A 26061-nucleotide genomic window follows, 5' to 3' on the forward strand; every position below is an offset into this window, starting at 1 on the left:
TTAATTATAATCCTTGTACTGCGCTAAAATCATTCTATTCTTTAATGATTCTAAACTATTATTCAAACTTTCGTTAAGTGATTTTTAAGTTGAACTGCATAGCTCTCTCTTCTTGAACGACCAAACTATACATCCCTCACGTTAACAGTCTCTCATAAGTAAATTTCTAATTATATGCCTCCCCAGTTTCCTCATTTTCTGGAGTTCTTTCCTGGATTGAGGCACCAATGGTGAAATTGTGGGTATAACTGTTTAGATAATGCATTTGTGGCATTCAAAATCATTAGCTTCCAAATCCTACTGAGGAAATATAGCTGAGACTCAATGTCTATAACTTTTGTAGCCTGAGGTTTTATTTGAAATTTTACTCTTAAATTAATTATGCCTACCGATGTTAAATTTTAAAAAACAAACACCAATAGCACCAATATTTGAGAAGTAAATGAAATTAGCTTTTCCAATACTTTAAACAAATCCCAAGTTAAACTAGAATTCAGTCCTAACTTGTTCATTTTTACTCTCCCTCTAAGATGAAATCTAGTCCTGGTCAAACCATTTTAATTAAGCAATATTACTCTGAAGGACAATCCAAATAAGGAAATGTAAAAATTCAATGCTGATATACAATTATTAGCAAAGTTTCTAAAGACTGTGACTCTTAGGATTGATGTATATGGCTATACACATATCTTTATTCATTATTATGGTATATAATTGTCTTCAAACCTATTAATGGCTACTTTTCAGCGCATATTTTACAGTTGACAGCTGCTACTGGGGGATTATTATTGGCTATTTCTGGGCCATAGGTATAATCATAAGTCTCTGAAGTATATCCTCCAGAGATATACCCCAAGGATTGCAATTGCCCTTTAATAAGTTTTTCTTGCACTGACTCTTGGAGGACTTGTTTCATTGTTTTGGCTCTTTTAAGTTTAGACAGAACATCTCACATGGCCATTTGTGGTAGCTTTCTTTTCTTTCTTTTCCCCTTTGTTATTACTAGAGTTGTTTGTGTTTACTATTTTTATCTTTCTCGTGACACTTTCCCAAGAACATATATTTGTCTGTAATTCCCTTGGATTTCTAAGGGTTAGCATTTATTAAGACAGCTTCATCAGGCCTGTTCCAGGTTCCAGGGAAGCAGTCTATTTAGATTCACTGAGGGGTACAAGGAATGCTAACAGGAATTCAAATATGAGCAATTGTACATTTCTGCCTATACATGCATTTCCTACTTCCTGCTGAATTCACACAATTTATGCTTCTTTGTGATTTACTCACTCATTTTGTTTGCTGTATTACTGCAAAATAGAAAAGTGAGATTTGGGGTGTTGAATTGTCTTACGACGCTGTAAGTGAAAAAAGTTAATCTGGTCATCGTTCATCACTCTTGTAGATGTTGCTAAAAGAGAAACGAAGCTATATTCTTGGGATTTTGCATGCTTACCTTGTCTGACAGCTAGTGTGGTGGTATAGACCAAGAAGAGAAGGATGTAATTGAGGAAACTCTGGAAGACTGGTGTATTGGCATGGAAATCTTCTGACAGGTACTTGCTGGTCAAGCTAATTCCACAAATAAGGAGGGATAACACCTGGCCTAGAGCCACAGAGATTAACATCTCCCTAAGAAATAAAGAGAAACATAGCAAAGATCAGCAGAAAGTCCATTAGAACAATCACTTAAAATTTACTGAGCACTTGTGCCATTCACTAGGCTAAGTGCAATAAACAGTATTTCTTTTAATCCATCATAGCAATGCTACCTTACTGGGGTTTTGCAGAGGAAGAAACCAAAGTTTAGAGGGGTTAAGGAATTTCCTTACAGTCGCATAACTAGGAAGTGGCAAAGCTGAGATTTGAGACCAAATCTCTCCAAGTGATCCTGGCTTCTACCTACTGAGCCCTGGAGCTCTGGGGGGAAATTAACATCATCCTGATGCCACCATGGCATGAACAAGTGTTCAGAAACCTGAGACAGAACCTGAACACTGACGAAGCAGGACCATATTCCAACCTTGTCCTCAGGTTCTTGTACCAAAATACGGAGACTTTTTTTCTTCATAGACCGAAATCTTGGCTCTAGGAACACTTAGGTAAAAAGGCTATACAAACCCCTGATAATCTAAAAGGACTATCTCCTCTCCATTCCCAGATATTGAACAGTTTGCTCTAACAAGCACTAATAAGAACTAGTCTCTGCTCTCCTCTGCTCAAGTCGCAGTTGCTGACACATTAAAACTCTCATTCATGAAGGAAATTTAGTGACTGAGGTGGTACAATAAGACATTTCAAATTCTGTGAATATTTCCTATGGCTTTTTTTTATAGGCACTGACCCTACAGACCACTGTAGTGGAGATTACAGGCAAGAGTGAAACGATTCACTTTGCATAGAAATAAAACGCCCATGTGGGCTTTATGGTTACATCCACCTGTATGCTCTGACACAGGACAAGCCCCTGGCTTCTGCAAAGCAGACTTCTGCTCTCCCCAGGAGTCTCATCTGACTTTCCTGGTTTATTTATTTAAAGAAAAAGCAACATAAAATAAGCAAAGAGTAGTATTTCTAAACAGAAAAGCATTAGGCAGAGCATCTGCAGCATTGCATATTCCCTCCCCCATGGCAGATGTGAATCCATCTTTCTGGAAGGGGCACTGGGCCCCTGGGCAGGGTTCTGGGTGGATACCTTGGTGGTATCCTTCTTTTTAAAAAAGGCATCCATCACTCATTCCATTTGCTTCCATGAGGAGGAAAAATTGTGGCAATGCATGTGGACCTATGAAAAAGACTCTGCAGAGGTTAGTCTGTAACATATTGGCAGAGGCTGCCTTGGTAGATGGGTAGATTGCTCTGTTTCCAGGTACTGGCCCCGACCCTTCAATTCAATCTTCCTAAAGGTGTCAAAGGAGTCAAAGTAATATTTTTAAACATATAAGTTTAAAATGTCAGTCTGTTGCTTAAAATCCTACCCTATAGATGGTACCCTACAGAATGCAGTGATCTATAAGGCCTATGTTACACCATCTACAAAGATGTCTGCCAACATTTCCTCACATCCCTCTACATTCATGCTGCTCCTCCCAAAGGGAGGTGGGGTCTATTTTCCTTTTCCTTTGTGACTTGCTTTGACCAATAGAAGGTAGGGGGAGAGATGTCATGTGACTTCTGGTCCTAAACCTTAAGAAGCTCTGCGGCTTCCATTTTCTGCCCTCTTAGGATACAGCTTCCATGTAAAGAACCAGAGTTAGACTACTGAATATTGAGAGGCTGTGTGAAAAGAAGAGAGACCCAGCCAACCACTGCCACCTCAGCTGAAGTACCAGACATGTGAGTGAGGATTGTGGATCCTCTGGCCCCAGTGGAGCAGCTCCAACCTGAGTCATGTGGAGCAGAGATGAACCATCCCCAGTGATTGCTGCCCAGTTGGAGAACTGTGAGAAATAATCAATGGTTGTGTTGTTTTAGGGCATGAAGTTTGGGGTGGTTTGTTATGCAGCAGCAGATACTGAAACAAGGCTCTCAATACCCTCCCTCCACTCCTACTACCGCAAAGCTCTGCCTCCTGCTTCCCCACTTTATTCCCCCATGAAGCCAGAGCTCCAGACCTACAGAGCTACTTGCACTTCAACAATGAGTCATGGTCTTCTTTGTTGGCATTCCTTTTCACGTTATTATTTCCAGAATGTTCATCCCGACGTGTCAGTCTGACTCTTATTCATCTTTCAAGATTTGGCTCACACGTTATGTTACCCCCTTTAAAAAGCCTTCTCTGCCCTCTCTTCCCTGGGATGTATCTCCTTTACTTCTATATCATTGTACTATAATTATTGTTTTTACTGTGATGTTGGTGTAATGTTCTTCACTATATTTACAGCTGGGCAATACCATTCAGAGGAAGTAGAAAATGGAGAGCTTCAAGACAGTGCAGAGGTAGACCTAGGCAACACTGAACAGTTTTGTTGAAATGAAAGGATGATTTAAAAAAAAAGAAGAAAGAAAAGCAGAAGTAAAGAGAAGTACCAGATTTAACTCAAAGGTTTTTAAGCCAGCCTAAGAGAAGTGTGATATCCACTAACAAAAACCATGATAAGGGGTTGGTTTTAGTGTAAAGATAACAAAACATTTTTAGTGTATTGAATTTGAGCTGCCAAATGAACTTACAAATGATCCAGCAGTATTAGAATCATGGGATCAGAGTTGGATAGGGAGGTCAACCAGGAGAAAAATATGTGGAAGTTTTACATATAAGAGTGGTGGCTAAAGTACTGGAAACGGATGCTAAAAACTTGGAAGGAAGAAGAGGAAAGAAAATAAGAAGGCCTAGGAAGTCTTTGGAGAATCCCCAGATTGGGGTTAGGGAAGAAAGAAGAGGCACATCATTGGAGTCAGAAGAGGCACATCATTGGAGTCAGAAGTCAAAGAACCAAGATAGTTCTTTATGTCAAGGAAACCAAGGGAACAGAGACTTTCGTGGAGGGAACAGTTGTAATATTGAATGTTGCTTAGAGGGCATGAAGAATGAGGACTGACAAAAGATGATTTGTAGTCACTGCCAGCCTTTGAAAGACCACTTTTGGCTGTGTGGAGAGCACCAGAGCAACACTTGGTATCATGGAAACAAAGGGAACAGAGAATTTCACAGAAGGGATAGTCAGTGGTGACTAATTGGACAGAAGTGGTGAGAAATAAAGGTGCTGACTTTGAAGAATTTTAAAGAATTCAAAGAATCCTTTGAAGAAGTTTGATCTAGTCACTACATAACATAAAAATAACAAAAATAGTTAAAATAATAATGCTTAAAATGATTAAAAATAATTTAGAGTGGATTCATGATTATCCTCTCATTGGGTCACTCTTACTTGCATAATAACTTACATCCTTAAGTGAAAGAGAAGCGGGGAGAGTTACAGCTCATATACCAGAGAGTGGGTCCTGGTGCTGAGTATGTCCGCTGGAGAATGCTGTGTATGGAGCATGTCTCCTTGGGAAAAGAAGGTCGACGACTACTGCTAGGACATGGTAATTCCTACAACTGCTTAAGTTACAACCATGGTATTTGAGACCTTGGCAATATCCTGAACAAAATCAAGCCACAAAAAATGACAGGGTGCTTACATAAGAGAAAAAAATTTTTAGTACTTCTGATGTATATGTGCCAATATGTTGAATACTATAAAACAGCCTTCACATGCCAGGCACTATGTATGCAAAGATGAATAAGACATAGTCTTTGTCACTGGGGAACTACCAAACCAAGATTTTGGAGCTTAGTTCCCAAGTAACTTACTACAGAATGGACCCAGTTAAGATGAAATAGCAATAATAATTCATATTTAATAAGTTCTTACTATGTGCCGAGTCCTAGGCTTAGATTTATACATTCTGTCTTATTTAATCCTCATAATAACTTTCCAAGGCAGATATTGTTATGGTTCCATTTGATAGATAAGTAAACTGATGCTTAGAGAGGTTAAGCAGCCAGCCCAAGGTCACAGAGCCAGCAGGAAGAAGATTTGGATAGAAACTAAGTCATATGATTCCAAATCCCAACTTCCTAATTACTATGCTACACCATCATTATGCTGCCAAAAAAATACTCTTTTCCCTCACAGAGGGCACAGAACACAGTGCTAAACCTAAGTGGCTGGTTTCCAGAAATATTCTGGGGAAGGTGAAGACAAAACAAGTCGTCCCAACTGACTGATGAAAACTCTTCCACCAAGACATCTGTAATGTGTGCCTTTCAACAGAGGTCAACACAAGCTTATTCTTGCTTCTTCATCCAAACAAAACAGCAAATCTGCTGTATCCAATTTCTGCTTTTAATTAGTGGCCGTGTCATTCAGCTGCTGCTGGTATGATTTGATACAAAACGCACATTATGGTTTTATCCATCATGCTAATAAACATGACTTGTAAAACAGGAAGGAATGGAAGGGACCTGTTATCAGATTAGTTCACCAGTCCTTTCCCAAGTGAAGGGAGCTAGTACTGGAGCTGTTGCAAGTCTGCATATCTGAGCTAAGTTACTAGAATCACCAAAGCAAAATAAATAAAAATATAAATAAACCTAGACACTTGGCTGATTCCACCTCCCACTCCTCTCCACTGCCCCACCATCTTCCCCTCATCAGATTCTCCTTTGTTCTTTTTTAGCAGAGAGCAAATCCTTTTGGTAATCTGTGTCTCAGAATGTCTTCCTACCACTGTCTCTGCCTAAGGATCTTTTCAGTTCATTTACTGTCACCTTATCCCTCCTAACAATTTTTTCCCACACTAACTAACCACTATAATAAATCTGTGGTCCCTTCACTTAATTCTTCATGAACTTAAGGTACCTTCTTCTCCAGGAAGCCTCCCCTTGGTCGCCCCTTGCTTGCTAAGGCTGAGTTAAGTGTCCTCCTCTGTATGTTCCTATCTCTACTTGTGCTCACCATACTGTATGACTCATGAGTTCCTGAAAAGAAGGGAAGGTATTCTAGTCATTTCTATATTCCTGGTGCCTTGAGGACTCCTGAATGGGAAGGAAATAGATGCTCAATAAATACAGAATGAATGAATGAACAAATTTACAAGTGAAAAAATATCTACAAATGAAAAAGATCGGAAGATTTGAAAGATGGCTGCTTATCTTATCTTGAAAAACTACTAGCTCTGAAAGACAAAAAGCATCTCATTTTCACTGTATTCCTTCTGCCAGTTAGACACTGAGATTAATAAACTCTTTTCTGGTGCATTTCTGAACAAGCCTGGTAAGGTGCTATCTTGCAAAAATGATGCTAAATACGGTGCCGGGTGGAATTTTATACTGGGAGCTGTTGGCTATTCATGTAGTTTATAGAATAGCACACCAGATGCATTCTAACATAGGATACAGAGTTCCTATAATTTTAGCAGCAGAAATGGAGAAGAGACTATGATACACATTTTCATCTTTGTTTATGCATTTAAAAGGACATCCTATCTACTTTAAATTCAGAATGACTAGACAATGAAAAATGTATGAGTCTCAGGAAAAAGTGCTGCTGGAAGCTGAATACCTGTTATAATAGAGCTTGTATTCATAAAGACCGACATAAACCATTACCACAAGCACTCTGCTCTGTTAAAGAAATAGACGTTAGAATCTTGTGAATAAACTTGTGTTTTACAAAGTAGATATTCAAAATAATAAGATTTAATATAAAACATAAGTTGAATCTCATTTTCTTCCCTTAGTTATAAGAATACATTCTTTTAAAGAGGTATGAAAAATTTCAGCATAGAGTTACATAATCATATTGCTTTGTAATTCTTTGGTATGAGAGTGAAACAATTCCATCATCATCTTGAAGGACAGCACATCAAACTTTCTGCAGAGACATCTTCATTCTGTTAACTATTCTCAGGCAAATCATGTCAGATCTGAATCAGCATATGAATTCAGATGAACGTACATAAATAACATGTATACTGCCTTGACTAAACACAATACCACTTGAACATGGGAAGAATGTGTTCTACTATGTTCTCTGACAAGATTGCTGTTTTCAGAAGTTAGGACATTAGCTTCTTGAAGATCTTTGCTGAAAGGCTATATTCCATTTAAGTATTAATTAGACTTCTATGTAAGGAGATTATTAGGCAAGAAGCAAATACACATCTCCAGAGGTTTAACATTCATTGGAGTTTCTTTGCCTCAGATTCTGTATTCATGGAATTTAACCTGTTCTCTGGTTCTGTGGTATCTGTTTCTTTTGTTTTTGTTTTTTAGAGGGAACCAAGTAAGCCACAAGGAAGCCCTCGTAAACAATATTCCACTGAGTCCATGAGGTAGTAAGTGTAGGAGACATTTGAAACTCTAGTGTGAGAGGATGAGTCACAGATGTGCATGTATACTAGATGTTGTTTGTCTAGAGAAGTGGGACAGAAGAGTGAAAAGCACCAAATAGGGAGTTAGATAGAAGCCCCTGGCTCTTGAGTTCCGTTGATTAAGCTCCACGATCCCGCGCATCTCCAACTTTGGGCTTGGATTCCTTCGTGTAAAGTAAGGATATTTTAATTGATGAGTGTCTAAGATACTTATGCTCCCCTTCAAATCTTGGTCTCACTATCTCCAAGGTATCCTAGCGCCAGTGGTGGCTGCCATGACAGACTGTGAATAGACTGCAACCAAAACTGTGTGGGCACAGCCCAGTGGCCCCGGGCCTCATGCCCATTCTGTGTGCCTTGTGCCTTCTACCCTGGAGATTCCAGGTAGATGCTGAAGGCCGGACCTTGTGGGGCCCTATTTGGTGCCCACTCATCAGCAACTGGGAGGTGCCAGGGAATTATTGCACTTGAGCAATAGAAAACTAAAGCAGACAGATAGATTCTTCTTCTTCCTCTCCCCCTGGCCCTCCCCCTGGCAGACTGTCCCGAGAAGCAGTCACTTCTGCAGGTTCTCTGAAGATGGTCCTGCCTCACAAGGTGCTCTGTTGGGTACTCAGTGCCCCAGAACTGTCTCTCCCTCCTTCCCTTCCTCACTCCTGCTCCCTGGGATTGCAGTCCTAAATAAAGTAGCGGCACTTAAGCCTCTGCTTTCTGGGGAACTCAAGCAAAGATAATGAGCTCTACATTTCCTTCTACTCTGTAATTCTGACTTACTTTTAGAAGACGCTGATGTGTAATCATTAACTCTTGAAATTGGCATCTCCGATCTTAAAGTCTATTCCTTCTGTGTATTTGATTAAACTCATTGGTAGCTGAGTTAGCAGCAATGTTTACTCGTTTATTATGCACACACTCTGCAGGTTTGGGGATTAGCTGCAGAGAAAGAGATCAGTCAGTAGCATTTGCCAAGGCCTGCTGGGTACAGGTTATGAGGAAGGGATGCTTGGTCCCTGCCTCCAAGAAGCGTGGAGGGGCATGGAACTTAAATAAGTGAAGCTACTTTACCTGCATAGAGAACATAAAAATACCCATGTACTCCAGTATGTCTATATAAAATTGCTAGAAGTTATCAGAGATAATTTCAGTCTTTAAAATTAGGCAGAGCGTATGTCAGTCCCAATCTGACATATACACACTACTATGTATGAAACAGATAACTAATAAGGACCTACTGTATAGCACAGGGAACTCTACTCAATACTCTGTAATGACCGATATGGGAACAGAATCTAAAAAAAAGAGTGGATATATGTATATGTATAATGGATTCGCTTTGCTGTACAGCAGAAACTAACACAACACTGTAAATCAACTATACTCCAATAAATTTTTTTAAAAAGTTGGGCAAAGCAAATATTGAAAGGTTTCATGGAGAACAGAGTTTTGAGTGCTTGTTTTAAATAATGGAAGAGAGTTAACTTGGTATTTTGAAGGTGGCATATCATTCCAGGAAAAAAGAATGCTGTGCTGTCTCAGAAGCAGAGACTGACACGCAGAATCACTGGGCTGGCTAGTGAGAATCATAATAATAGCAGAGATGGGTAAAGAGAGGTAAGAAGCAGAAGACCCTAAAGTGTAGGGTAGTGTTTTAATTCAGTAAGAATTGTTCTTTGGAATTTCTGAGCAAGGGAAACGAAGTAAGCTTCTGCCATAACATCCCCAAATTTCTCTGCTCATTCCATTAGTCAGATCCAAATCCTGCTTGTATTATGGGGGAAAAGTTTCAGTAAGGAGCCAGATCGAAGAACCAGATGTCTCTATGCAAGTCTGGCATCCTGAAACTCCATTAGCTTCACGGTAAATCCACCTCTGACGGAGGCATGCTAGATACATCTGTACTTTCATCTCAGCATTGCAAAGCTGCAGGCTTTTAATACTTGCTTCTTCCAATCTTCAGCATAGCTTTTTATGCATCTTTCAGTATTATTTGCAGAATGTTGCCATCTTGTTTTTCTTGTGTAATATAGCCATCTTTACAGTGATAAGAAGAGGAATTTCTCCAGTAGTATTGATATAAGGATTTTGATCATTTATTAATAAATAAGAAATACCAATTGAGGCTAAACAATGATTATTATATTTAATGGAATTTTTAAAAAAGTGATGGGTTGTATGACATTGAACATAACTCCCTTCCCTCCCCCCACAAATTGCAGAAGTTATTTTTATGTTATGGTTGCTTAGTTTTTTAACTGCTTGCTAACAATATGTCAGGTAATATCTTAAGGCACACTGTATACTTAGAGCAAAGTCCAGCCTTAATAAAAGTAGAAGCAAATGCATATTTTGTCTTATAAATTGTCTTATTGACAATTACAAATTGTAGCTAATATTTTTGTTACATGTGATTAGATTTCACTGTGTTTGTTTTACTTTGGCACATGGCTGATGGAGAAAGGTCAGATTAAGAATAAGAGAAGTTTCAACCGAGCACTTTCTTTGGTTATTTATTTATGGTACATTGTGGTATTACCTCTGACTCTCAGCTTTTGTGTAGGCATCATTTTTAAGGCAACAATCCTCTTTGTGAAGCTTAGTTACTGAGATGATACAATTGCTAAATCCTTTAACCAGACACTCACATAAACTGTCTACTATGAACCCCCTCTGACAGCAGGACAGCCACTCGTCTGTCAGAGAACCTCATACACCTTAAACGAGTCAATCATCCAAAGAAACCAGTGACAAAAGACCACAGTTTACATGATTCCATTTATATGATATGTCCAGAATTGGCAAATCTACAGAGACAGAAAGTAGATAGCTTGTTGCTGAGGGCTAGGGGGATGGGGAGATCAGGAGGTGATAATTAAAGGGTAGGGGGTTTCTTTTCGAGGTGATGAAATGTTTTAAAATGACTGTGGTGTTAGTTGCACATATCTGTATACTAAATACTAATATTCTAAAGAACATAGAATTTTACACTTTAAATAGATGAATTGTATGGTATGTGAATTATATAATATCTCAATAAAGCTGTTACCAAAAAGAAAGAAAGAGAAAGAAGGGAGGTAGGAATAAAACAGGTAAGGAAAAAAGATAAAGAAAAGAAAAAATTACACAGCAGTTAAAAAATGAAGTTGCAACCATCTGATCTACAAATTAAGAAATTGCACCAGGGTCAATTTATACGTTAAAAATTAGTCAAGCTTAATTCTTTTCTTTTTTTTCCCCACATATAAACTAATGATAATATTTTCTTCCTGGATCCCAGGGGATCAACCTGTATTTTCCCCTGAGATGTGTACTCTCACTTTGGAGACAACTGACTTAAAAGATATGTTTTTAATTCTTAGCTTGTAAGGTTAAAACTTTTGTCATCTTCCTCCAGAGAACCACCATGGTGTCATAAAATAAGAATATGTTTTGAAATGGATAGATCTGGATTTGGATCTTGACTCTGCCACTAACTAGCTGAGACTCATCTATTTTCTTCATCTATAAAATAGGGATAAAAATACATATCTCTCAGGGCTGTCATGAGGCCTAAATGAGACAGTTGATATAAACTTCCTACTACAGTATCTGGTTCATGATAAATACTCAGAATAATAGCTCTTATTACATTTTAGCACACTTCATAAGTACCAAATACGCTTATTGATTACTTAAATATATCTATATGATTGCATTGATACGTTGAGAAAATATTGCTAACATGCATCCCAGATTTATTTCCTCAAGTTCTGACTAATTAATTTATTCCTAAATATGGAAAGTTTAAAGGATTCCTGCTCTTCATAAGTTGGGGAAGGAAAGCAAAAAAAAAAAAAAAAGCAAATGAGGAATTTTTAAAGAGTCTTACCTGACATGACTATTATGAAACTAACAGATCTTAGTTTTAAATAGGAATTTCTGACTTGAATTCTCACACTTGCTAATATCTTCTTGGAGATTAGGAAAGAGATGACTACATTTTAGGCCAGCTGTGTTGCTGTCTTCTTTCTTGATGAATTTTTAAATGACTGACATTTTTCTTTACAAAATGTTTTTAACTTTGCATTTTGAATTATGTTAGTGAACCCTAAGGCCAAATGGCAAACATTTAACTTTAAAATCTATTGAATAAATAAAAACAAGAAAGTACAAGTGGACTGGTGACTCACTTTCTTTAAAAATAAAGACCCATGTCAAATTCCATTATTTTATCACATATTTACCAAATTTGTATGCATGAAGTGTAGTGTATTTGAAGGAGAGCAAATTGGGAAAATTAGATTCCACTAAGTGCTGAACGTCTACACACACAATTAAAACCTGCTTGAAAAATGTATAATCAACTGAGATCATCAATTATGCCTTTTACTTGGAAGAACTTAACAGGAAACTCAGGATAAATAAATAGGAAAGCCATGCTTCATTTTAGAAGACAAATATATCTGGCTTTTGCTTTCAAGTCATAAGAAGATTCTCTGAGTGGAGACTAGCTGACATTTTCCACCTCATTCTTTGCATCAAAAGATGACTCCAATTGCCCCATCACAAGGATCTGAGAGTAAAGGAGTAATTTTATCTCAGTACTTCTGACACACTACCTTGAAAAATAACTCAAAATTACATCAAAATCCAATTTTTGCAACATGGGCTAGACAAAATTTATTCTAGAGGAAAAGGTCTTCTGGAAGAGTGAACATTGGCTATTTACTATAATTAAATGTTATATATTTAAGAGATTTGACCTGTTGAAATTTCTATTGTAGGGATGATTCTAATAAAAAAAAATCTATTATTGCCACTCCTGCTTCAGGGTTAAAAGAGGAAAAGGCAATTAGAAGATCAGAAGGAAGGGATGTCCTTAAATGGGAACTACCAAAAGGTTCTCAGCTGCCTTTAAGATGGAAGAGGACAGAATTGGGGGTGAGGGGTAGCGGGAGGACCTCCTGAGGCCAGGCAATCAAAGGAAGATTTTTAAATTTTTAAGACTTGAGGCAGGAGTGGGGGGCTGGTGGAAAAAGAAAAAAATAACAATATTAAATTGATGAATTTGTTCAAAGACAACTCAGGTTGGTTCATAAGGTACACAATGTTCCAACTTTTTAAAAGGTGCTAAGACTAAGCATTATGGTAAACACAGCAGGCCAAAAAAAAAAAATCAGGCAAATTACAAACCAATGGTGCCATAGCGATTTTTATTCTGAAAATGAGCCTTCTCATTAAATTCATGTTCTATATAAAAGAGATTAGCCTATTCTTATAAGTAAAGTAGCTGCCGAGGCTATGACTGAAAACCAGCCTCAGGCCCTCAAGTCGTGTTCTTTAAGAACAAGGAAGAAAAGAAAAATGAAGGGTCACTTATGTAAACATAAACTGCACACTCACGTTCTCCTCCTTGAGCTCATTGTGAAATGCTGTTGAAGGTACCAAATGTGCTCTGAGACACTGGCTTTGGTGAAATCCAGTCCCCAGGGTGGGAAGGGACAAGGCGAGGTGTTTTGAAACCTTCAACACGGCTTCAGTCTGGTTGGCCCTTTTACAACAGAGACTGCTGGGGAAAGCAGTCACTTACTGTCTCCAACAGAAACCATTTACAAACCACCTTTCCTTCCTTTTCCAGATTTGGGGAAATCCAAGCAGTTTCAGATCTTTGACACATTTCACCTAGCTCACCTGTGTCACTTAGTAAAGGCTGCAGCAATGTTTCCAAATTGTCCAAGGCACAAAGGTCATCCAATGAGTATGTGGCAAAATATGAAAGAAGACAATGTTAAGATTTTGATGTTAAGGTTTTGTCTTTAAAATTAAAAAAAAAAAAATAGGGAATGGCCTCATTCAATTTTTTAAAGTTCCACTAACAGGGAAATTAAGTAAAGCTTCAAGAGCTAAAAACAAACACTCTAATTTTAATTCTAACGAATTTTTTTTTTTTTTTTTTTTTTTTTTTTTGCTAAAGGCGTATTTCCTATCTCCCCACCTCTCCTCCAGCCTAACTTCTTGAGCAATGCTGAGGCATTACCACAGCTCCAGCACACTGGTAAACCAAGAGGGCAGAGGGCTCACCGTCTGCTTGAGAATGCCTCACCTATAAGCAATTTGGGATCAAGGAAATATAGGAAAAAGACACTTGTTATCCCCCTTTGTTTTTAAATTACAGAAGCTTATAGCCTTGGAGGATTTCTGCTATATTATCCCGGCCCCCAAAAACCCAACATACAGCACTATGGCTCTCTTCCTGGAAAATGAGTTAAGTCGGCATTCTTCCAGTGTTGCTTATATAGGACCCACGTGGGCCCAGGCCCTTTAACATTGTGTTAGTAAGACCAGTTGCATCCCAGTATGGCATGTCTACTCAACAGAAAAACAATTTCCCGACACTTTAGTATTTTGAACCACAGCATCCCTAAAGAAGAGAGTTTCAAAAGCCATCACTGGTTCTCCTGAAAATCTAACGTTTTGTTTTTGTTTTTGCTTTTCCCCCCAGTTTTATTGAGGTATGATTGACAAATAAAAATTGTATATATTTTGGTTGTACGATGTGATTTTTTAAAGGTGTATAACTTGATGATTTAACCTATGTATACACTGTGAAATGATTACCACTATCAAGTTAATTAAACATATCCACCACCCCACAGTTACCCTTTTTTGTGTGTAATGAGAACACTTAAGATCTACTCTCGCAGCAAGTTTCAAGTATAAGTACAGTATTAACTATAATCACCATGCTGTGCATTAGATCCCCAAACCTTATGCGTCTTATAACTGAGAGTTTCTACCCTTTGACCAACATCTCCCCATTTCCCCCACCCTCCAGTGCCTGGCAACCACTATTCTACTCTCTGGTTTTATGACTTCAGCTTTTTAAAATTTCACATATCAGTGAAGTCGTACAGTATCTGTCTTTCTCTGTCTGGCTTTTTTCACTTAGCGTAATGTCCTCCACGTTCATCTGTGTTGTCACAAATGGCAAGATTTCCTTCTTTTTCTATGGCTCAACAATATTCCATTATATATATATATATATAATATATATATATATATATATATAGTGTGGCTATTGTGAATAATGCTGCACTGAACATGGGAGCGCAGATATATCTTTGAGATACTAATTTCATTTCCTTTGGATATATACCCAAAAGTGGGATTACTGAGTCATATGGGAGTTCTATTTTTAATTTCTTAAAGAACCTCCATATTGTCATATTGTTTTCCACAATGAAGGTACCAAGTTACATTCCTATCAACAGTGTACAAGGGTTCCCTTTTCTCTACATCCTTGCCAACACTTGTGATCTCTTATCTTTTCAGTAATAGACATCCAAACAGGTGTGAGGTGATATCTCACTGTGCTTGGATTTGCATTTCCTCCACGATTAATAATGTTGAGCACCTTTTCATATGCCTCTTGACCATTTGTCTTCTTTGAAAAACTGTCTATTCAGGTCCTTTGCTCATTTTTTTAAAATTGGGGTTTGTTTTTTTTTTTTACTGCTGAGTTGTATGAGTTCCTTATATATCGATATTTTGGATATTAACCCCCTTTATCAGATATACGATTTGCAAATATTTTCTCCTGTTCTGTAGATTGCCTTTTCATTTGGTTGACTGTTTCCTTTGCTTTGCAAAAGCTTTTTAGTGTGATGTAGTCCCGCTTGTTTATTTTTGCTTTTGTTGCTTGTGCTTTTGTATTGACACCTTAAAGTTTTAATAGTGACTGTGAAGGTGATTTGAATAGAGTCTGAATATCATTTCTTTTCCCTTATTGATCTATTTACGTGTGTGTGTGTCAGATGGAAAACAAGGGAGGGGCTCAAAAGGTCTCGGTTTTGGAAGTGTAAGTGAACTGATACCTGAAGTACTTGTCTCCCCAGCACACAGTCTGCCAAAGAGATTAAATTCATATGAGTTGTGTGTGGCATGCATAGTGATGAACACATTTTGTCTCCCTTAGTGCTCCCAAGGACTAGTTAGTTTCTATATGAAATGGATTACTTTAGATAGACTACTGCAGGGCTAAATAACTTCACTACATCTTTAAAGTAAAAATAGCAAATAAAATGAATCAAGGTGCAACATCTAAAATGATGTATGCATTCTGCTGAATTTAATTGAATTCTATTAAATTACTTGGAGCAAGATAAATTAGATTATTTTTCAAGCACATTTTAGATAAACCTAATGAAGTTCTATGAGTAAGACAGGCAGAATGGGCTTTGTTTAATGACTTAGTTGCTGATACATTCCCTAAGAGTGAATAAGAGGTCAGATTGACCTTGGATCATTTCTTCCTTGGGTGAGACGGATATTACATTAACTTCAGAAAGAGTGGCTAAAAAGAGACTAGGATTTACTTTATGTTGATAGTGAAATAATTTATTGAGACATTTAGTTATGTGGGTTTCCCCCTATAGTTTTTTCCTCTCAGGCTTTGAGTTCCCTGGCATAAGAACACTTTCTATTGGGAAGGAAAACAGAGGACTAAAAACAGAGGGCTAAATTTGTTTCTTGAATCCCATGGAGCAGATTGTGTTAGGTGTAAGGAAGGCAGAGAGCTAAAGAGAGGAGGGCACAGAAGTATCAAGCTGGAGGAAGAGTCAAGACTAGGGTAGGTTCTACAAGTGAAATGGACCCAGAACTACCTCCTCATGCCACTCTGGGGAGGGGAAGGGCACAGACGTCTGGGTGCATTGGCTTGGCAAACCATTTAGGGAAGCTATATCCCAGGAACCAGGGCTCCTAGCCTGAATAGATTTCTGTGTCCATGCGTGGCATAAAACTCACAAAGCTTCTGGTTTCCAATGGACAGTGCAGTCTCGGAAAACATGCATACTGGTAGTCCAGTGTGTTTTGATATGCATGACAGCCTGAGTCATCTGTGTGGCCCTAAAGGAATGGATGGGATTGGGAATAGTGGGATGCCAGGGTTTGGGGTGAATTGGGAATGAAGAAAGGGTACCCTTCCCCCAAATGGCTGAGAGAGAATTTCCTCTGAGTCCAGAGCCAAGAAACTTGGAGTCAGATTTAATTTGTTTTGTGGAAATCTACGAACAGAAGGTCTCAATTTCTTCTACCCTTGGAAAACCTTACTTCCATTTTGGTTAGCTAAGAAGTCATTCATGAGTAAAGCATCTTGCTTCCCTAAAATACCCTCTTTTCCTCCTCCTTTGGAAATGCTTGGAATTTTATTATGGGGACGGACTATAGTTTCTTCGACTTTGGGAGAGAGTGACAAGTTAAGTCTGAGAGGAGGGGGAAGGGGCAGAAAAGAAAGGTTCACAAAGCTAAAAGACACTTAAATTATGTGCTGAAGGATGAATGAAGTGTAGACAGGATGATGTGTAATAATATCTAGAAAAATAGAGCTATTCATATGACAATTATTCATTTTTTAAAACTATGACATATAAAATCAAAGAAGGGACTTCCCTGGTGGCGCAGTGGTTGAGAGTCTTCCTGCCAATGCAGGGGACACGGGTTAGAGCCCTGGTCTGGGAAGATCCCACATGCCGCGGAGCAACTAGGCCCGTGAGCCACAACTACTGAGCCTGCGCGTCTGGAGCCTGTGCTCCGCAACAAGAGAGGCCGCGATAGTGAGAGGCCCGCGCACCGCGATGAAGAGTGGCCCCCCACTTGCCACAACTAGAGAAAGCCCTCGCATAGAAACGAAGACCCAACACAGCCAAAAATAAATAAATAAATAAATAAAATTTTAAAAAAAAATCAAAGGAGAATGGCTTAAGAACCTGCGAACATTACCTAGCCATGAATGAATGGATATTGCTTATCTACATTCAGGTGAGAAATGAGGCCCTTTGAAGAACAGAACATGATAGCTGCTGTGATACATATTTCATAAAATGTTTTCTTACAGAGTGTTCTCTTCAGTGCATTCCCAATGCTGTCTGAGCTGGATCAGTGACAGAGATGAAAGGCGCCAGTTTTCTCACTAAACTCACCCTTTCATGTTTAGCACACAAACTTTTGGTTCAGTCGACAATCCCAGAACACACCTGCAAACATTTTCCCATTTGGTATTTACGGAAATATTTATTGAAACTATATGAGTGGAAATAGAGCTAGACTACTGAACTACTTTGGGAGTCTCTAAGAACAAAAAGGGGAGGGATGAAAGTAGAAGGATTAATGAGAGAAACAAGGCTCCGTCCTCGACTAGCGCAAAAATTCCTTCAAGATATAAATACTGTGATTCAACTATAATAAACTTAGAAACTGGAAGAAAAAAATGTTTTATTCCCATCAAGGCATGCATGTTAGCATAGAGACCTAAAAGCCTCAAATAGAGACACTCAAATAGACCAGAGGGTATTTTTTAATGAGCTTTGTTAAATGTTCCAGCACTATGGGGACAATTCTATATCTACTTCTCTTCAAAGATGAAACAAATACAGACATAGAACAGTGTGTTTAATAGGTTAGTAACTATAGATTACACACAAGACAATGGTAGGGAGACATCTGAATTCTTCACAAGTATTCTGAGGTAAATGTAGACCATTGCTAACACCAGGAGAATTATAAAAAAAAATAATGCTAACTTATAGTACAGCATGGCCAGCGAAGGGCAGGCAGTGGGGAGGAGATACTGCATGCTCACAGTAGGGCATCATGGGGAAGGCACTGTAAGAGAGACAGTCCGTCAATGTCAATTCCTGCAATCGACACGATGGCAATGACTTAAGGGTTTCTGCTCCTCTGCGTCCTGGTCTTCCCTAAAGCCCAGTGCACGCAGTGGGAACCCAGGAAGCCCAGTCTTTCACAGGATCGCTGGCAGAAGTGAATATCTGGCTTCCGGACCTACGAGGAAGATCTAATTCAAGATCTCCCACCCCCCAACTATGTGAGACAGGTGGTCTACACCTGATGCTATTTCCCCTCTACAGAAATATCTGGAAGAGAATTGGTGAGGGAATTGTGTTGGACAGAACGTGAATTTTGTACAGTATATTTAGCTGTAGTGTCAGAAATTGCCCAAATGTGCTGTCCAAGCTCCAACTTCCCTTCACTCCATGAGTAGCAAAGGTCTTCAGAGGGTTTAGAAGCCAGCAGGTGTTTAATCTGTGCATGCAGGGACAGATGCTGAAATTCAACTGGACTGTGAAGCCAGTGGGAAGTTCAGCTGGCCTGCAGGGCAGCCAAGCCAAATGAAGGGCCTGGGCAGGTCCTACACAACAACCAGCACAGATGGCCGGTACCAAACACCCAAATACTTCCAAAGGTGGAGATTTCATAATCCTCAATCCTCCCCTTTATTTCATATGCATCTTTTTTTGTTAAACAACATAAACAATATTTCTGCTGTAGAAACATAATAGTTCGAGTAGCTTTGACATTTCTTGAATAGTATTTTAGAGAGAATGCTACGATTGACAAAGAGTTTATAACCTGGAGAATAATTTTGAAGGACAGAAGGATTATTAACTTTTCAGTTTATTCGCATGCTAGTAATTAAGAGCCATCCTTGAAATGTGGCTATTTTGAGTTTTAATGGCTCTCTGGTAAACCTGTATCCTGAGCACGCTTATACACTAAAGGTGGGGTATGGGGCAGGATGCCTCTCAAAGTGCCTAGCATGGTCCATAGCTATTTTAGAAATATACATCATAGTAAAGGGGCATTCTTCACTCAGAAGCCCATAGAGAGGTGACCTACTTGACCTTCTCCATCTACTGATTTAGCCTTTGTATATATAACCTCTGTTAACAAGTAAGCTTTCCAAATTCATCCCTCACTTTGAGTAACAGAAGAGGAAGTCAAGATTCAAATTTTAATGCCTGGTTTGACAAAATGAAAGACAAAACTTAAAGAAGAGAAAGGAAGACAAGGAGGAAGAGAAGGAAGAGCAGGAGGAGGAAGAGGGGGAGGAAGTGGAAGAAGAGGAAGGAAGAGGAGAAAGTAGTACAGATTCTGATGTTTGCTTCTGCTGCTTTACGGAGGGAAGCAATGGCAGGTCTCTAAAACTGCAGTTCTGAGCCACTCTCCAGGTGTGTACACCTTGGAGGGCTTTTTTTTCATATGTCATTAGATTTTTCGAGTCCCTGGCTGCACATCCCAGGAGAGGCCTGCCTCATAGGGTCATACTCAGAAAGCAGAGACAAACAGAACGTTGCTGCCTACATCAAGTCACCTTGGTCTAGGTCTCTGCTTCAAATTCACCTTGGGATCGTATTTATTAAACTCAGCATCATGTGTCCTCATTCCGGGGCTCAGCACTATTTACTCACCAGCCTTCATCAACAATGCACTGCTGTGAGCAGCTCATTTGCGGGCCAACACATTTCTCCTGGCTCTCATGCCCCCAGAGTGCTGAATCAGAGCTGGAAACAGCCAACGTTTCTAATTCTCTGTCTCCAACTGGACTTGACAGATGATAAAGCAAGTGTCCCAAAGGCCGGGAGGAGAATTTCATAGTAAGTAATGAGATAACAGAATATAAAATGCAGCCAAACTACTTTTCTCTGTGAAGAAGACCTTGATCTTGTCCACCAATGTATTCTTCTTTAAGGCCCAACACCCACCTTAAGCAGTTCACCTTTGGACATGGTACCAAGGGCTGTCCTGCACAGGCACTCTCTTCTTTTTCTGTGATGCGGTAATCTGTTCCTCTTACTGAGATATCTTTATTAACTACAGATTTTATAAAGATTTGAACTTTCAAAAGTGGGTTGTGTTCCATCTTCTATAGAAAGGAGATAGATAGATGGACATCCTCAAACACATGACACATTAAGGCTGCCTTGATGGTCTCAGAGACACTTAGGAAAGAGAGGTATCAAGACACGGGGAAGGGATGGACAGGTGTTAACCAAGAAGGCTCTCCATGGACAGAAAGGTCAATGCTTCCAAGACACAGAGCACTAGATCTTTCAACAGGACAATGCCATGCAGCCCCTGGGCATCCAGTGAGCACCACAGTGACATGGTCCTAGTTACAGAGACTGTGATAAGGAAGGTCAGAGCAGATGTATGTGATCACCTCTAGGAGTTTAGCGGTCTATCAGTAAATCAAAGAACCCATTATTTTTGACATTAAAAAAAAAAAAAGTCTGTAAGCAACAACAACAACAACAACACCAATAACAAAATAGCGTCCTGTAGCTCTGCGTTACAAGAAGGAAAAGAGAAAAATAAATCAAAACTCTTTTTCCTTGAGAGTTGAAGGCTATTTTCTGTAAATTTAACTCCAAAATGGAAATCAAGAGAGAACATTCTTCTCTCTGGTAATTCTGCACACTGAAATGTTTCTTTGCAGTAAAAATTGGCCTATTTTATTCTATCAGTATGATTAACCTTTCTATAAACTTGTTCTAGGTGGAAATTCATTTTCTTCCTAGCCAGATATGTTGCCATTTATGCATCTAAAAGCTAGGTTTAGTGGAAAGAAATGACATTTTTTAAGAACCTAAAAATACTATTACTATTATAATAGTAATAGTATTACTATATATAGTATTCTATAAAGGATTATGTATCTGACACTTAGGGAGTTTATACAGTTTTTGTGACAAAAGACTTAACCATATTTATGTGGTGTTACTTATTTCTAGAAAAGCCTGTCTAAGAAAAGAAGATCATTGGTCTTAGCATGAAGATGAAATAATTCATCAGTACAGTGATACACATTATTTATATCAGTATATATTTATATATTTCTATGTATGTAGTGTGTGGATATTATAATATGTATAAAATATTAATATAATATAGTATAATATAATATGGCATATATTCAACTGTTGTTGATTGCCAGAATGCAAAATTTAGAGTTATTGCATCAATATGCACAACTTATTAAGTGGAAAAGGTGAGAGCTCCCGTGTTTAAAAAATGGGGCAAAACATCTCCTGCATTACTGACAGTGGTATATACTGAGATACAACCATATTCATATCCTTTGATGCTTCCAGTAATCTCCTATCTGAGAATGTATTACAAGGAAGTCATCCGGAAGTCGGAAAAACTAGACTTGCATCACGATTACTATTCATAATGACAAAAAATTGGAAATGACCTAAATGTTATTATAATAATGGTTCATTAAGTTACACTGCATCACGGAGGACCTTCAAGATGGCAGAGGAGTAAGACGTGGAGATCACCTTCCTCCCCACAAATACATCAGAAATACATCTACACGTGGAACAACTCCTGCAGAACACCTACTGAACACTGGCAGAAGACCTCAGACGCCCAAAAGGCAAGAAAAATCCCAAGCACCTGGGTAGGGCAAAAGAAAAAAGAGAAAACAGAGACAAAAGAATAGGGACAGGACCTGCACCTCAGGGAGGGAGAGGTGAAGGAGGAAAAGTTTCCACACACTAGGAAGCCCATTCACTGGCGGAGATGGGGGGTGGCGGGGTGGGGGGGAAGCTTCAGAGCCACGGAGGAGAGCACAGCAACACAAGGGGTGCAGAGGGCAAAGAGGAAAGATTTCTGCACAGAGGATCTGTGCTGACCAGCACTCACCAGCCTGAGAGCAGCTTGTCTGCTCAACCGCTGGGGTGGATGGGGGCTGGGAGATGAGGCTCAGGCTTCGGAGGTCAGATCCCAGGGAGAGGACTGGGGTTGGCTGCGTGAACACGGCCTGAAGGGTGCTAGTGTGCCACAGCTAACTGGGAGGGAATCCGGGAAAAAGTCTGGAACTGCCTAAGAGTCAAGAGACCATTGTTTCAGGGTGTACGAGGAGAGGGGATTCAGAGCACCACCTAAACGAGCTGCAGAGATAGGCATAAGCCACAGCTATCAGCGCAGACACCACAGATGGGCATGAAAGGCTAAGACTGCTGCTGCAACCACCAAGAATCCTGTGTGCAAGCACAACTCACTATCCACACCACCCCTCCCGGGAGCCTGTGCAGCCCACCACGGCCAAGGTCCCGTGATGCAGGGACAACTTCCCTGGGAGAACACACGGCAGCTTCAGGCTGTTGCGATGTCACACTGGCCTCTGCCACCACAGGCTTGCCCCACAATCTGTGCCCCTCCCTCTCCCTGACCTGAGTGAGCCAGAGCCCCCTAATCAGCCGCTCCTTTAACCCGCTCCTGTCTGGGTGAAGAACAGATGCCAGAGGGCAACCTACATGCAGAGGCAGGGCCAAATCCAAAGCTGAACCCCAGGAGCTGTGTGAACAAAGAAGAGAAAGGGAAATTTCTCCAGGCAGCCTCAGGAGCAGCAGATTAAATCTACACAATCAACTTGATGTAACCTGCATCTGTGGAATACCTGAATAGACAATGAATTCCCAAAATTAAGGCAGTGGACTTTGGGAACAACAGTAGACTTGGGGTTTGCTGTATTCGACTGACTAGTTTCTGATTTATATGTTTATCTTAATTTAGTTTTTAGTGCTTGTTATCACTGGTGGATTTGTTTATTGGTTTGGTTGTTCTCTTCTTTTTTTTTGTTATTACTTTTTTATTTTAATAACTTTATTTTATTTTACTTTTCTCTTTCTTTCTTCTTTTTCTCCCTTTTCTTCTGAGCCGTGTGGCTGATAGGGTCTTGGTGTTCTGGCGAGGTGTCAGGCCTCAGCCTCTGAGGTGGGAGAGCCAAGTTCAGGACATTGGACCACCAGAGACCTCCTGGCCCGATGTTATATCAATTGGCAAGAGCTCTCCAAGATATCTCCGTCTCGATGTTAAAACCCAGATCCACTCAACAACCAGCAAGCTCCAGTGCTGGACACCCTATGCCAAACAACTAGCAAGACAGGAACGCAACGCCACCCGTTAGCAGAGAGGCTGCCTAAAATCATACTAAGTTCACAGACACCCTAAAACACACCACCAGACATGGACCTGCCCACCAGCAAGACAAGATCCAGCCTCATCTACCAGAACATAGGCACCAGTCCCCTCCACCAGGAAGCCTGCAAAACACACTGAACCAACCTTACCCAATGGGGGCAGACACCAAAAACAATGGGAACTACGAACCTGCAGCCTGCAAAAAGGAGACACCAAACACAGTAAGGTAAGCAAAATGAGAAGACAGAGAAATACCCAGCAGATGAAGGAGCAAGGTAAAAACCCACCAGACCAAACAAATGAAGAGGAAATAGGCAGTCTACCTGAAAAAGAATTCAGAGTGATGATAGTAAACATGATCCAAAATCTTGGAAATAGAATGGAGAAAATATAAGAAACGCTAACCAAGGACCTAGAAGAACTAAAGGGCAAACAAACAATGATGAACACCACAATAAATGAAATTAAAAATTATCTAGAAGGAATAAATAGCAGAATAACTGAGGCAGAAGAACGGATAAGTGACCTGGAAGATAAAATAGTGGAAATAACTGCCACAGAGCAGAATAAAGAAAAAAGAATGAAAAGAATTGAGGACAGTCTCAGAGACCTCTGGGACAACATTAAATGTACCAACATTTGAATTATAGGGGTCCCAGAAGAAGAAGAGAAAAGAAAGAGACTGAGAAAATATTTGAAAAGATTATAGTTGAAAAATACCCTAATATGGGAAAGGAAATAGTCAATCAAGTCCAGGAAGCACACAGAGTCCCATACAGGATAAATCCAAGGAGAAACATGCCAAGACACATATTAATCAAACTATCAAAAATTAAATACAAAGAAAAAATATTAAAAGCAGCAAGGGAAAAGCAACAAATAACATACAAGGGAATTCCCATAAGGTTAACAACTGATCTTTCAGCAGAAACTCTGGAAGCCAGTAGGGAGTGGCAGGACATATTTAAAGTGATGAAAGGGAAAAACCTACAAACAACATTACCCAGCAAGGATCTCATTCAGAATCTGAATCCCTCATTCAGATTCAGAGAAATTAAAACCTTTACAAACAAGCAAAAGCTAACAGAATTCAGCACTGCCAAACCAGCTTTACAACAAATGCTAAAGGAACTTCTCTAGGCAGGAAATACAAGAGAAGGAAAAGACCTACAATAACAAACCCAAAACAATTAAGAAAATGGTAATAGGAACATACGTATCGATAATTACCTTAAATGGAAATGGATTAAATGTTCCAACCAAATGACACAGACTGGCTGAATGGTTAGAAAAACAACACCCATACATATGTGTCTACAAGAGACCCACTTCAGACCTAGGGACACATACAGACTGAAAGTGATGGGATGGAAAATGATATTCCATGCAAATGGAAATCAAAAGAAAGCTGGAGTAGCAATTCTCATATCAGACAAAATAGACTTTAAAATAAAGACTATTACAAGAGACAAAGAAGGACACTATATAATGATCAAGGGATTGATCCAAGAGGAAGCTATAACAATTGTAAATATTTATGCACCCAACATAGGAGCACCTCAATACATAAGGCAAATACTAACAGCCATAAAAGGGGAAATCGACAGCAACACAATCATAGTAGGGGACTTTAACACCCCACTTTCACCAATGGACAGATCATCCAAAATGAAAATAAATAAGGAAACACAAGCTTTAAATGATACATTAAACAAGATGGACTTAATTGACATTTATAGGACATTCCATCCAAAAACAACAGAATACACATTCTTCTCAAGTGCTCATGGAACATTCTCCAGGATAGATTATATCCTGGGTCACAAATCAAGCCTTGGTAAATTTTAGAAAATTGAAATCACATTAGGTATCTTTTCCGACCACAACGCTATGAGACTAGATATCAATTACAGGAAAAAAACTGTAAAAAATACAAACACATGGAGGCTAAACAATATGCTACTAAATAACCAAGAGATCACTGAAGAAATCAAAGAGGAAATCAGAAAATACCTAGAAACAAATGACAATGAAAACACGATGGCCCAAAACTTATGGGATGCAGCAAAAGCAGTTCTAAGAGGGAAGTTTATAGCAATACAATCCTACCTCAAGAAACAAGAAAATTCTCAAATAAACAACCTAACCTCACACCTAAAGCAATTACAGGAAGAACAAACAAAACCCAAAGTTAGCAGAAGGAAAGAAATCATAAAGATCAGATCAGAAACAAATGAAAAAGAAATGAAGGAAACGATAGCAAAGATCAATAAAACTAAAAGCTGGTTCTTTGAGAAGATAAACAAAATTGATAAACCATTAGCCAGACTCATCAAGAAAAAAAGGGAGAAGACTCAACTCAACAGAATTAGTAATGAAAAAGGAGAAGTAATAACTGACACTGCAGAAATACAAAGGATCATGAGAGATTACTACAAGCAA

General features: G+C 39.2%; 1 protein-coding gene across 1 annotated transcript in view; it reads right to left on the minus strand.

Moving 5' to 3' along the window:
- Positions 1–26061, minus strand: part of SLC35F1 (solute carrier family 35 member F1) — a 412158-nt gene that overhangs the window by 163852 nt on the left and 222245 nt on the right. Inside the window, exon 2 of the mRNA XM_068551025.1 lies at positions 1451–1626. Coding sequence (XP_068407126.1) covers positions 1451–1626 — 176 coding nt within the window. The remainder of the gene's footprint in view (positions 1–1450; positions 1627–26061) is intronic.

The sequence above is a fragment of the Eschrichtius robustus genome, chromosome 9, assembly GCF_028021215.1.
Source record: "Eschrichtius robustus isolate mEscRob2 chromosome 9, mEscRob2.pri, whole genome shotgun sequence".
NCBI classification, from domain to species: Eukaryota; Metazoa; Chordata; class Mammalia; order Artiodactyla; family Eschrichtiidae; genus Eschrichtius; species Eschrichtius robustus.